The 12960-nt window shown below is 41.7% G+C and overlaps 1 protein-coding gene across 1 annotated transcript in view; it reads right to left on the reverse strand.

Annotated features, from left to right (window-relative positions):
• Positions 1-444: 444 nt before the first annotated feature.
• The window catches only part of ABCE1 (ATP binding cassette subfamily E member 1), a 25811-nt gene continuing 13295 nt past the window's right edge, over positions 445-12960 (reverse strand). Inside the window, exons 9-18 of the mRNA XM_015422917.1 lie at positions 12611-12700; positions 9644-9765; positions 8900-9121; positions 7473-7532; positions 7326-7384; positions 7114-7224; positions 6884-7026; positions 6631-6753; positions 1288-1399; positions 445-912 (exon numbers count right to left, since the gene is read on the reverse strand). Of these exons, the coding sequence (XP_015278403.1) occupies positions 865-912; positions 1288-1399; positions 6631-6753; positions 6884-7026; positions 7114-7224; positions 7326-7384; positions 7473-7532; positions 8900-9121; positions 9644-9765; positions 12611-12700 (1090 nt within the window). The 3' untranslated portion in view covers positions 445-864. The remainder of the gene's footprint in view (positions 913-1287; positions 1400-6630; positions 6754-6883; positions 7027-7113; positions 7225-7325; positions 7385-7472; positions 7533-8899; positions 9122-9643; positions 9766-12610; positions 12701-12960) is intronic.

Genomic DNA, 12960 nt, shown 5'->3' on the forward strand with positions numbered 1-12960 from the left:
AACAAGCTCTATTCCAGGCTCAGACCACAGAGTACTGTAGAGGGCTTTCCTTACACAAGTGCAAATCAATAGAAAAGTAGGTATTTCCCTTCCTCTTATACCTCACACACTTCAAAAGTAACTCTTGAAAGAAATTTGCAGTGCTGCATGCTTAAATGTGCAGAATCCCACCATTTCAACTTCTATGTATCAAGTGAACCACACTGTCAACTAATAGACTCCTAGCTCTTAACATCAACAATGATGAAATTTAGCGGTAGTGACAGAATGAGTGTCTCCCTATGCCACGTCTTTCTGTTGCTAAAAATTAACTAGACTCATGTATTCAATAATCAAGCCAAGATCAACTTAAGAATGTCGGCCTGAAGGGTATAAAGAAAAATAACTACTTGCCAGCAATGTTGTCCCTGAAGGCAGACTCTGCATATTATTTGAACTGTAATAATCAGGTTCATCGACAATAGGTTTAGGTGGACATTTATTTATGAAACCCTCAGTCTGAGAGAATCAATTTTTTTAAAATAGCGATCTCTATATTTTGACATTTTTTGTAAACCATCTTGTACAGAAAACAGCTGAAAGACTGAAAATTGGAAACATGTCAGCATTTGATACATTAATAAGTTACATCTGAACCCAAATCTCCCCAAGTTGTGAAAAAAGCACATTGTCTCTTGGGATGATAACTAGCTGTCACTGCTTCGAAGTATTACATCCAAAAGATGGCCTTATCACTGCTGTGGGGTGATAGATGTTACATGACCATACCACTATTTTTATCTCTGGAATGAGCGCGGTATTTTAAAACCTGATTGCATTTCCTATAACAAAAGTTTCAGTTTTATAAACTGATCAACATCTCATTTAATCATCCAAGAAGAAGTAGTTTCCACTTTTCTTCTGTTCCACATCCTGGAAAAGAAAAGAGAAGTTAGCAAGTTTTCCTCTGTTGAACACTGATAAATTTATCCATAGCAGCACAAGACAGCCACCCCCCCCCAGGGCTTTTAGTGCCAACTGAAATTGTGCTCCTGTAGATCAGTGAACCTAAAGGAACAGCAAAGGAGGGAAAACTGGAAGTCCGGGGGGGGGGGCCCCTGGCTGGGGCGATGGGGGGGGGGATCATCAGGAAACTTCCTCCTCTCCGAATGGAAGAGGCATTGCATCAGAGGAGCTACTGCTGTGCTAACAAAATAGCAACTTAATTTGGACCCAAACTATAGATTTGTTTGATAGGAAAGTAAAAAAGTAACTTGTGTCAGAATTAGCTACGCCTGCTATTCTTACCTTGATTGAATTCATTTTGTTTATTCTTGGTCTGTAATTGTTTGGATCTCTTCTGAAAGTAATCTCAAGCTGAGACAGAAATTTATTCATGCCAGCCAAGAGAGTCTGAGGACTGTAAAGAAGTCAAATGTACACATTACTTTCCCAAAATTAACAACAGGCTTGTGATTAAAATGAAAGCCACTCTATACAGTTTTAATTCTCATTGCAACCACCAGGAAGATTAGTAATTTGACTCTGCATCACCTCACACTTTAGAATGTGACAAGTGCTAGAGAAGTGAGCATTTCAGCCACAGTGGGGTCATACAGTAATCCAAGCCAATGTTCCTGAGCAATGCAGGGCAGCACCGTTGGATGGATTTCATATGTACACAATTAGCTTTGTGCAGGTATTATACAAAGAATCTGATTTTCAGTTGTCCCATAAAATTTCCATCAGTACCAGACATTTCAATTATATTGCTAAGATGGTTATTTTCACAAATGACATTAAGAATCCCTTTGTTTTTAGGAAACACACATTTTCAGCCCACCTGCCTCCCATGAAGGACTCCAGATGCCTTATGATGATAGCTAAGAGTATCACCTTGCTCCAGTGTTAACTCAAATGAAACACAATTGCTGTCAGAAAAGAAAAACCAATACCGTGGCTGGTTGGCTTAGACTAAGCTGGCTGAAGCTGAACCCGACGAAGACGAAGGTCCTGTACGTGAGTCAGAGTGGGCTGGGAGGAGGGACCTGACTCCCGACCTTCGGTGGGGGTGCCATTGGTGCCAGCGCCGGAGGTTAGGAGTCTGGGAGTGCGCCTGGATTCCTCCTTAACAATGGAGGCCCAGGTGGCAGCCACTGCCAGGTCAGCCTTTTACCATCTTTGGCTGATCAGGCAGCTGGTTCCCTTCCTCAGCTGCGACGACCTGGCTACGGTGATCCATGCAACGGTCACCTCGAGACTAGACTACTGTAACGCTCTCTACATGGGGCTGCCCTTGTCACAAATTCAGAAGTTGCAGCTAGTGCAGAATGCCGCAGCCAGGCCGTTGATGGGTCTTCCCAGATGGGAACACACCCAGCCTGTGCTGAAGGTGCTGGTGCTTACCTTTAAAGCCCTATATGGCCAGGGTCTGACATACCTGTGGGACCACCTTTCCCCATATATACCCCAAAGAGCACTGAGGCCGGGATCCCAGAACCGACTGGACCTACTGGGCCCCAAGGATGCCAGGCTCGCCACTACTAGGGCCAGGGCCTTTTCAGTGGCAGCTCCGCACTGGTAGAATGAGCTCCCGGAGGAGATCAGGGCCCTGCAGGATCTCATGCAGTTCTGCAGGGCCTGCAAGACGGAGCTCTTCCACCAGGCTTTCAACTAGGAGCCGCCGCCCCCAACGAGCCATCCCATAGTACTAACATCTGGCTGCTACCACTGTGCTCCGGAAGATCATTGAGCGAAACTGTCTGCTTGTATGGTAATCTCAGCATGCCATCTTATGTATTCAATGTATTAGCACTACTTTATGAGGTTTGTTTCATCTTATTGTATTGAATTTTTAATTGTTTTATGTGAATGTACTGTCACCTATAGACCAATTATGTAAGCCGCCCTGAGCCAATTATGTACCCCGCCCTGTGGGGTAGGGCAGGGTATAAATTTAATAAATAAATAAATTTTAAAAATATAGCTACCCAAAGGGCCCTCTTTAAAAACTCTGCTTCATGTTGCTCCCTAAAACTTGAGTGGGTGCCATCCCATTACATGGGTTCCTTTGCTGTAAAAGCTTGAAATGGAGCAGTAGCAGATTTAACAAGTCTATGAGATGGGACAGAAGACCCTGAGGATCATGGGTGCTGCATGGATTCATATTTGAGTCCCTACGCAGAGAGAGCTTGAAAAGTAAGAACCAGCACCTCAGATTGAACTCAGACACAAACAGGCAACTGGTGTAAACTTCTCAAAATGAGCGTCGGGTATGTAGGAGCTTGCTCCAGGCCGCAAATGGAGATGCCACATTTTTAAAATTTATTAAAATATTTGTAGATCTGAAAGGAATTTAAGGATATGGTAGGAGACGCAGACAGTTATCTGTTTGTCACTTGGGCAAACAGCTTTCAAACAGAACAACAACAGGCTTACACAAACTCATAGGGATGGAGATCTGGCTTCCTGTAACTCAAGTTTTCCCACTATGAATCAACAGTTTAGAATAATCCAATACTTACGTTACTTCCCTTAAAGAACTCCATGACTGTAAATACTATTGTACCTCCATATTCTTTTTCCTATGGGCTGTCCAACTAATGCAAACACTTGGTTCACTTATCTTTCTCTATGACTGTTCAACTAAAGGAAATCTCACTAGTATTTGTTTGCCTCCATTTGTGTTCTCAGAGGGCACCATCTTTTATGTTTAAATATAAACTAACAGAGAGTCAAATCTCATGTAAGGAATACCCAGCAAGTAATAGCTGAGCAACTAGCACACCTAAAATTTACTTCTAGAAACTCTAATGGGAAATGACTGCCCTCAAGTAAAAGAAACTGTCTGGAATACTGGAAATTTGAAAATGTGAGGCAAAGCACTAATCCCTGAGCTGAAGGACAAGAAACCCCCATTTGCCAAATTTCCCCCCAAAAGAGGCCTGTTATCTCTGGAAATGCATGCAAATAAGATAATGTTACGATTATCTCTTAAGTTTTATAGTCTTATATACTTGCCAAGTCTTGGAGAATAAAGAGCCAAAGCACAACCTTCTTTTCCTGGGCTCTTTCTATTTTTTTATTTTCATGTTCTCTTTCCTTTTTACTAATAACTATCTCAACTGCTTCAGTTACCATTATGCTATACTATCTTTGTCCTTCACTCAAAAAGTGTATATCAATGAAAAAAAGCTCTATTTGTATACATCCTAGGGCCTCTCACATACAGGAGCAACATGCTAACTATACAAATACGCATATATGTTGTTGGCTTTCCACTGAGTTAATCTTGACTGATACTAGAATGCTAGTCTTAAAATCACTATTCAAATGTTCCACTAATCCACATAAAGACGAGGTAAAACTCAAATGCATTATTTACAATTGTACAGTGGTACGAACGATGGTTGATAGGTAACTGGCTAACAAGCTAAATTAGATTCAGGTGGGTAGTCGTGTTGGTATCTGATGAAGAGTGCATGCATACGAGCTTATACCCAAAATTCAACTTTGTTGGTCTTTTTAAAGGTGCCACTAGGTGCCAAATTTTATGCTAAGTTAATGATTACATTTTAAGCATTTTCTAGCCTGCCTCTAATGGTTGTTGTAAGGACATAAGGATGTAATGCCTCCAATGACAATTCCTGTAATTGTTCCAACTAAATTACAATAGGATGTGACTTTCATTCTACTTTTATCAGAGCACATAATTCCAATGGAAGATTGGGATTTGTCATTAAGTAATTAATTATCCAACCATCACATTGTCTCATATCACTCATATGATATAGGCTGCTAGGGGAAGACATAACAAGATGGCGACATCGAGATAAGCACCTGTTGGAGCTCTCCACAAGTTAATTTTAATCTCATTTATTTACCTCTTCAACTCTACTATTTTCCTGTTTGGCACTACAAGCTTTCAAATTTTCTTATATCTGCCTTCTAAAGCTGCAGCTAACTCAGGCTTCGAAATCTTATCTTAATTCCTTTGTAGGAGGAAACGCCCTGCGTTATACACGCCGAGGAATGTAAGGGCTGGGACGTTAAAGTTGTTAAAAGCTGTTGCAAACTAAAGCTACAAGTCATTGATCTAACAATTGACTCTTGCAAATAATATCAGATTTTAAAACTTTAGTGCAACACACTCTGCTAACAGAAGTTACCTGTAAATTACCAAATCAAATTAACATAGGCTGCTCCAGTTTGCAGATTACATAGGCTCTGTGGGACTGAATGCCTCATAGAATAAGCACCTATATGGTCTTGTAGTCTGCAGAATAAAACTGCTCTGAAAATATGAAAATGTGATACCCATGCCTCGGATCCCACAGAAAGTGACCTTGTCACCTCCCCCTTCCTGGTGCAGCTGAAAATGCTTGCTGCAGTGTGAAAGAAGAAGAGGGGGAGAAAGTCATACTCAGGCTCCGGTCACACGGCCAGGAGAATGCAGGGGGGAAGTGTGGCTGTTTGCCCTGGGGCAAAATAATGTGCGGTTGCGCGATCAGACCTCCCGTGGAGGTCCCGTGGGTAGTGGGAGGTGCGGATCACACGGCAAAGAAGCGGGGCCACAGGGCAAAGAAGCGGGGGCTACACGCCGAGGGAAGGTGAGGAGGGGGCTGCCAGAGACAGCCGGCCAAGTGGCACTGGGGAGAGGAGGGGCCAGCGGCTGACTTGGCGGTGCGGCGTCGCGTCAGGCACGGCTTTTTCCCCACCAGTGAGGCAGGCAGGGAGTGGGCAGTAGTTCTGTAAGGGCAACAATCCGGGGAGCCGGCTGGTGGGGCGCACAAAGAGGGCAAAGCAGCATGGCTCAGCCCCCTCCGCCCTGACCGCGCCTCCTTCTCCGCTGGCTCCTCCAGCGCCTGTCTTCGAGGCCACGGTGAGTGCCGCCCTCCTGGGCTGTGCCCCCCCCTTCCCCAAGCAGACTTCCTACTCTGCCGCCGCGCCCCCCCCCTTCTGGGCTTTGCCTCAGCCGCTTTATCTTCTGCCTTGCCCCCTTTCCCCCTATCTATTTGTCTCTCGCCTCAAGCCGTGCGCTCTTTGTTGCTTTCTTCTGGCTGCTCTCCTTTTCTCTGCACGACTCAAGTCTTAGCGAGCTGCTAAGTTGTGTGTTTTTTTTATTAAACTAAAGTTTGCACATGCTCCGTTGGGTGCTTGTGCGCATCCATTGAGACTTGGAAAACCCCCCCACCTTTTAGCTAGGGGACATGGGCGGGCGCCGGAACTACCTCCAGAAACGCGATCAGACACTCGCCCTTGCCCTGCGGTTTCTGGAAACTAGTACCTCGGAGGTACTAGTTTTTTAAACCGTATCTTCGGAGGGAAGCCTCGGGTGAGCCACGGGAGCTCTACGCTTCTCAGATGTGGTGGTGAGATCGCGCCCGGAAAATCTGCCTATCTTCCGTCTCTCTAGCGTGCCTAATGTTCCGTGTGACCGCAGCCTCAGCTGACAGCAATCCTTCCATTAATGATAACACACCTTGTGCTCCAAACCCATCTTCTAGCTGCAAAGGAAACATGTAGAAGGATAATGGTTGTACCCTGAACTATCTGGAGAATGTGGAAGCCAAACACACAACTGCAGCACTAACATATACATGACAGTTATGCATTATGTTTCAATCCTTTGCCGTCTGTGTTTCTTATTACCTGTTTGCCACTGTGCACTTAGATGGAATGCCGTCAAAGACAATAACCCGGTCTGCTAGGTAGGTAGCCATAATGAAATCATGTTCCACAACAAAGGCAGTTTTTTTAGCATGAAGAATGAAACTGAAACACAAAACGTGATTTAAGGAGGCTTTTGAAATAATTTTTTTCTTTAAAAAGAATGACTATCTACAAATGCATCAAAACTCAAACCAGGCCAGTGGCCTCCTTGCCCTAGGACCGCCCAGATTACCGTTTGATAACTCTCGCTGCCATCAAACGTTGTTCTGAGTCCAGGTATGCAGAAGGTTCGTCAATTAGGTAGACGTCAGCAGGCTTCCCAAGACAGAGCGCAAGAGCAACCCGCTGCAGCTCACCACCAGACAATGTTTGAACCTATCAAAGGCAAAGTTAGAAGCGAGGTTCACTCGCTGTTTTAACGATGAATGAAAAAAAACGTAGCAAATATGCTATGGATAATACCTCTTGATCAATGATATTTTCTATTTGGAGAGGTTTCATTACGTCAGTCACAAACTGCGGGTGTGTATAGGCATCTCGAATCTTTTCATGAAGCAGCTGACGTACACTTCCCTGTTCAAATAAGAAGCTTAAATGTAGCACTCCTTATAATGCTGTTTCCATTCTTAATGCCTAGAAAGAGTTTTTAAAAAAATCAAAGCAGCAACACTTACCGTAGACTTAGGGCTGATCTTCTGTGGCTTGTAACTAACATTTAAAACGGGCACTTCATCTGTTAGAGAGAGAGAGAGAGACTGCATGTCATTGCTAAAACAAATGAAGCCAATGTTTCAAACAGTATATCAATTGAAACACATTACTTTTATCATCTGGTGTAAGTCTTCCTGCAAGCATGCGAATGAACGTAGTTTTGCCAGTTCCTAAAAGATAAAAAAAAGAAAACACTCTTAATATTGGCTAATACATGACTAGCTTAAATACACAGATCTGCATATAATTATCAAAGCGATTACAGAGTGACATTTGCTATGGAGTTTTAAAAACATGACATAGTGATTACACCAAAAGTTAAAGGCGATACTGGTAATTGTTAAATTTAAAAATCTCTTACTGAAAGAGCAAAAATAATGATAACCAGTACAGTGATTTTTTAAAAAAACTTTGACATCCATTATAAAATGCCGTACATCTAGTTTATTGTCATGTGTCATGTCACATCAGACTACTTGGGATGCCTATTCTGGAGTTTCATCTGGTGCAGAATGGCTGCCTATGTGCCTCCAGCCAGGGCAAGTCACACAGCGCATCACTGCAATGTTCCTGTTGCACATGCTTTCAATTCTAGATCAGGCACTATTTAAAATGAGTGACAACCATCAGACAACAAAATGGCTTGGGGCCCGCCTGTATCCTCAAAAGCCACCTTCTTCCTTTATGTACTATATCACTAACTTAGACATCAACCAAGTGTACACTCATAATGTGATTGCTTTGCATTTAGGTACTAGAGTTCACAAAGTACTACAGATTAAGTGGTGGTACATAATTTACAGTTTGATCCAACCAGAGAAGACTATTAACTTCATTTGAGAGGGATCTTGGTTTCAGTGAGTTTTCAAACAGCAGAATAAATTAGAAAGAAAGGGGCATTTAAATAAAATTCACCATTAGCACCACCCCTTTCCCTTCAGAATACTGATTTTCAATCTGTACACTCATTTTGTTGCTATCCATTGGCACACTAAAGTACTGGTGTTAGCAGTTAGTCTCTGTGTGCCCCATCTCTATGACTCATGGGAATTTTGAAGAGTAAGCTTTCTTGGGATTAGGTATAACTAGGGATGGGCACGAACCTAAAAAACCCGGTTGATGGGCAGACCCGCCACACTGTTAGATTTAAATGGCTCACAGTCATTTCAGCCTAACAGTGTGGTGGGTATCCGCCCACCAGCTGTTAGGCTTCAATGGCTCATAGCCATTAAATCTAACAGCTCAGCTGTGGACCCCGCACTGCTGAGCTGTTAGATTTAAATGGCCCCAAAGAGCCGAACCGGACAAAAGTCTGGTAAATGTTCAAGGAAGGCACCTTCCCTGAACATTGCTTTGGGGGCTCCAAACCAGCCCAAGTTTCTGCCAAAATTTGGCTCGTGAGCCAGTTCATGCCCATCCTTAGATATAACTGACAGGGACAAAAGTGGTCAGAAGCAAGTAATATCATTCAGTCAGACACCTGACACCCCTTTAAGCAGGTAAGCCTGAACAACTAGAACACTGAGTTTGCACTCACCATTTTCCCCCAGCATGACCATGATCTCAGAGTCAGTGAATTCTCCTGCAACAATTGAGAGCTCAAATTCTCCCATCTTTTTTCTCATTCCAGGATATTTATACATACACATCTTCTTAACTTCTTCTTCATTAGCTGTCTCTGCCACTTTAAAAACGAGAGATGCATCTCGGAACCTTAGATTCTCTGTGGGAACGTAGCCATCCAAGAATATATTTATGCCTGTGAGAAAAGAAGACTGTATTTGTAAATAAATTAGAATAAGAGTGCCAAATTTAATAAGATTATTGAAGAATAACTGACTGTGAGAGATAAGTGAAGAGATCCATTATGGCATGACATACTGAAAAAAAATCTCCATCTAAGGTTAGGAGGTGGCCACAATAAAAGTAAGTTATTTTTATTCATTTACTAACAAACACATTCCACAAACTCTATCCTACCTGTGCAGCATAAAGGCAGAGCATACCATGGAGGGAAGAAGTAGAAGCATCATACCACAGAGAGGAGGGTTCAAGGCCATTCAAGCCAGTAGTTGGTCTAATATCATCTACTTCATTGTATGGCATGCCACAAAGAAGCTAGGAAGTGTTTTGCTCTTTGTAAGTATATTTAAAATAATCAACTGTTATCAATAGTAGAGGTACTTTAAATATATATATACACACACATACACGCATATATATATACACACACACACAATTCATAGAACACAAGGCAGCAGAGAAAGGAAATAATAGTTACCTTCTCTGACACTGAAAGGCATGGTAACGACTCCATAAGCACTTGGCACACCATATAAACAGCAGATAAAGTCAGAGAGATAATCCAGCACACTCAGGTCATGCTCCACAACAATAATGTATCTGGAACACAATACAAATTTTATTTCAGCTTCAAATACTCAAATATTTGGAGCAGGGGTACTCAATGTGGTGCCTATGGGTACCATGTAGCCCACTAACAACTTTCCTGGTGCCCACCAAATGTTTTTAGAAAGTGGGTAGGACCAGGTGGTGTTCCTGCCTAGCAGGGCCTCTGATTGGCTGAAGGAGATCTGACTGGCTGTGCAGATTAAGACAATGGTGGTTTTATTCTCTTTCTCAGTGTGTCTTCCTCCTCCCATGGCAGCCATTTTGTGACTGCATCCACCACTCTGTGTCCGAATATCAAGGCACCTGCAAGCTCAAAAAAGTTGGGGACCCCTGATTTACAGATGAGTGAATGAACTTCTTCACCTAATGCCCATTTCAAGCAAGAATGTTTGACAAACACACATGCAACACTTTACTACTAATATTCTAATACCAGCAGTGATACTATCAATTTAATTTGACCACAATGCATTCGCAGCATGATGTGGTAAACTGGCAGCATTCTAAGTTCTACCAGTCTTCTTTTACTGAAACATGAACAAATTTGTGAACAAATTCAAGCTCTACTTCAGCTGACAATTTATTAAAGCAGCAAGATGCAGTAATTGAAATGGTCATTACCTTAATTCTTAAAAAAATATGTACAGGAACAGACAAGATTTTCAAGGTGACTGAAGATTACAATGCTGTTTTTCACTCCCCCCCAACCCCCCCCAAAACAAACAAAAAACCAACCAAACACCCTTCAGTACCAAAACCTCTGGAATATTTTCCAGTGGTCATTAATGTCAAGTCCTACAGATTTGCAGTTGATGTCTTAACAGCACTATGTGACCAATAAACAAGTTTTATGATGGGGCATACCAACAACTGTTCCGGTTCAGAATAATAAAACATGAGGTTATGCAGCTATTGCATAAATGTCCAACAGCTGTACTGTAAATGGACACAGTGATGCAAAGTTTTACGAACAGGGTGCTTTGTGAGGATTGAGAACAGAAACAAGTTCACATGAATTGGAAAGGGACTTACAGGTGCAGAGGCCTGGGGGAAAAGTGGGGAAACAGGCACACAGAGCAGCATCCTCACTTCACCCAATGAAATAATTAGACATTTGGGTGAAATTGGAAAAAAAATGGAAATATTCTGAAATGAAACATTATGAAATGTGTAAGATGAAAGCTTGAAAATACTGTTCTACTTGCCCTTACTTCCTTGAACCAGTTATGTAAGACAATCTAAAGAATTAGGTAATTAAAATTTCTGTGTCATAGAGATGTACATTCTTAGATTCTCTCACCTACTTAAGATTCCTGCATCTTATATAGCAAGTCAAAGAGACTGGTCTATGTTTGAAAATACAAACTAAATCAAGGAACAAGCGCATGTGAAATCGCAAAGAATCACATTTCAGTCCATGGACATAAAAATTAAAGTCAGCTGGAAGCTACTAATCTTGATTAAAAATGTAACGATGTTGTTATTAAATAAGATCATTTATTGTTTATATGACATGATACCGATTCCATGTAGTTAATTTTGACTATTTTTACTTTAACACTGCGTGCAGTGGTGATTTTTCAGTAGTCTACTGGATTTACTGAGCATCCTTAGTACTATGTTAGGATGAAGACAGATGCTGGATGCAGTTGGACATCATGACCAACATTGATCCACAACAGGCACAGACATAGCTTGGCGTCTTTGCTTTCCCCCTCCTACTTCTTCATTCATTCATTGTGTAAAGAGTGCAATAGAATGTCAATTTAGAATTTTTTAAATCAAGCTCCCATTTGCCATGATTTGTTTGTGTCCTCCACCCCCAACCAGCATGCTAAGCAGGGATTAAACAAAGGTTTAGAATCCTGTATTTGGGTGTTGTTATAACAAACTGGAGCTTGTTTCAAGGCTGCACAAATCTAGAAGCCTTCAATTGTGCTTTGTACACAAAGGGAGGAATGAGGTGAGCACACAGATGTGGCAATAAGCTATGTTCGTGCTCATTTGGGACAAGCCTCAGTTTCTCAGGTTGTTTAAATGTGTTAAGTGTTCCCCACCAAAGAACTGAAATCAGTTGGAAAGAGTTTGTTGGTTGTTGTGAGTTCTCTAATCACAAGATTTGCTCTGTTAATGCAGAGTGTATGGACTGCAGACTGTTCAGTTGGATCCAAAGGTGCCCTTCCATGAGAAGGCACTTCCGTTCATGCAAGAAGGGATCTACAATCTTCAGATTGTCCACTCAAGCTGCAGTCACCTGTACTACACTACACACTTTCCCCAAGGGTCCCACAACTTTTAAGAGCTTCATTTTATGTGGGGCAAAGGGGAGGGTGTATGTGTGAAGAAGAAAGCAAGGCCAACAGATTCTGGTCATGGTTCTTTAGATCCAACACAAAGTTCTTAAATCCAGATAATGGGAATTTTTTTTTTAACCACACTGTTTCTATTTTGAACCTGTTTTCCTAACTGGTATAATCTAGGATATCGTTAGGTACCTTAGGGTACTGAAGCTTCCTTTTCAATCTCCAGCACTGGGTAATTATAATTAATTTAACTCAAATGCATTTATTCTATAATTTATAACTATGCCAAACAATAAATCTCTTGTGTTATCCAAATTACAGATCATGAATTGTTACACTCAAAGTAGTAAAGTTTAGATCTTGCTAAAAATTTGTTAATTTTTAAATTTTTTCCCAAATTTGTTTTCTCCGCAGTCCCAAAATGTCCAGAAATTTTACTTGATGAGAAGACATAGAGATAGAAAAATATTTTCTGTAAATGGATTCTTACTATCACTTTGGTTAAGGAAAGGCTAAGCTCATACAGTACTTACCTGTCCGGATTTATTAGTGATCGAATAGTAATGGCAGCCTTCAGACGTTGTTTAACATCTAGGTAGCTGGAAGGCTCATCAAACATGAAGCTATACCAAGGAACAAAACACAATAATGTGTTAGTTATCCCTAAATAACACTAACACGCAATACTAGCAAAATTTCCCCTTTTCATCTGGGCCCTTGTTCAGCCATCTTATTAGGCAAGCCAGAGATGGCCTACTGGAAGCTCAGCCTGGCAAGAAACACAATCTGGCCCTAACAAATTTTAAGCAAACAATGGTAGAAGGCATGTCTATTCATAAGGCAACTAAAATATTTTGGCAGCTGTTACAGCTGTCCTTGAAAT

The sequence above is a fragment of the Gekko japonicus genome, unplaced genomic scaffold (assembly GCF_001447785.1).
Source record: "Gekko japonicus isolate JY-2015 unplaced genomic scaffold, Gekko_japonicus_V1.1 scaffold110, whole genome shotgun sequence".
NCBI lineage: Eukaryota > Metazoa > Chordata > Lepidosauria > Squamata > Gekkonidae > Gekko > Gekko japonicus.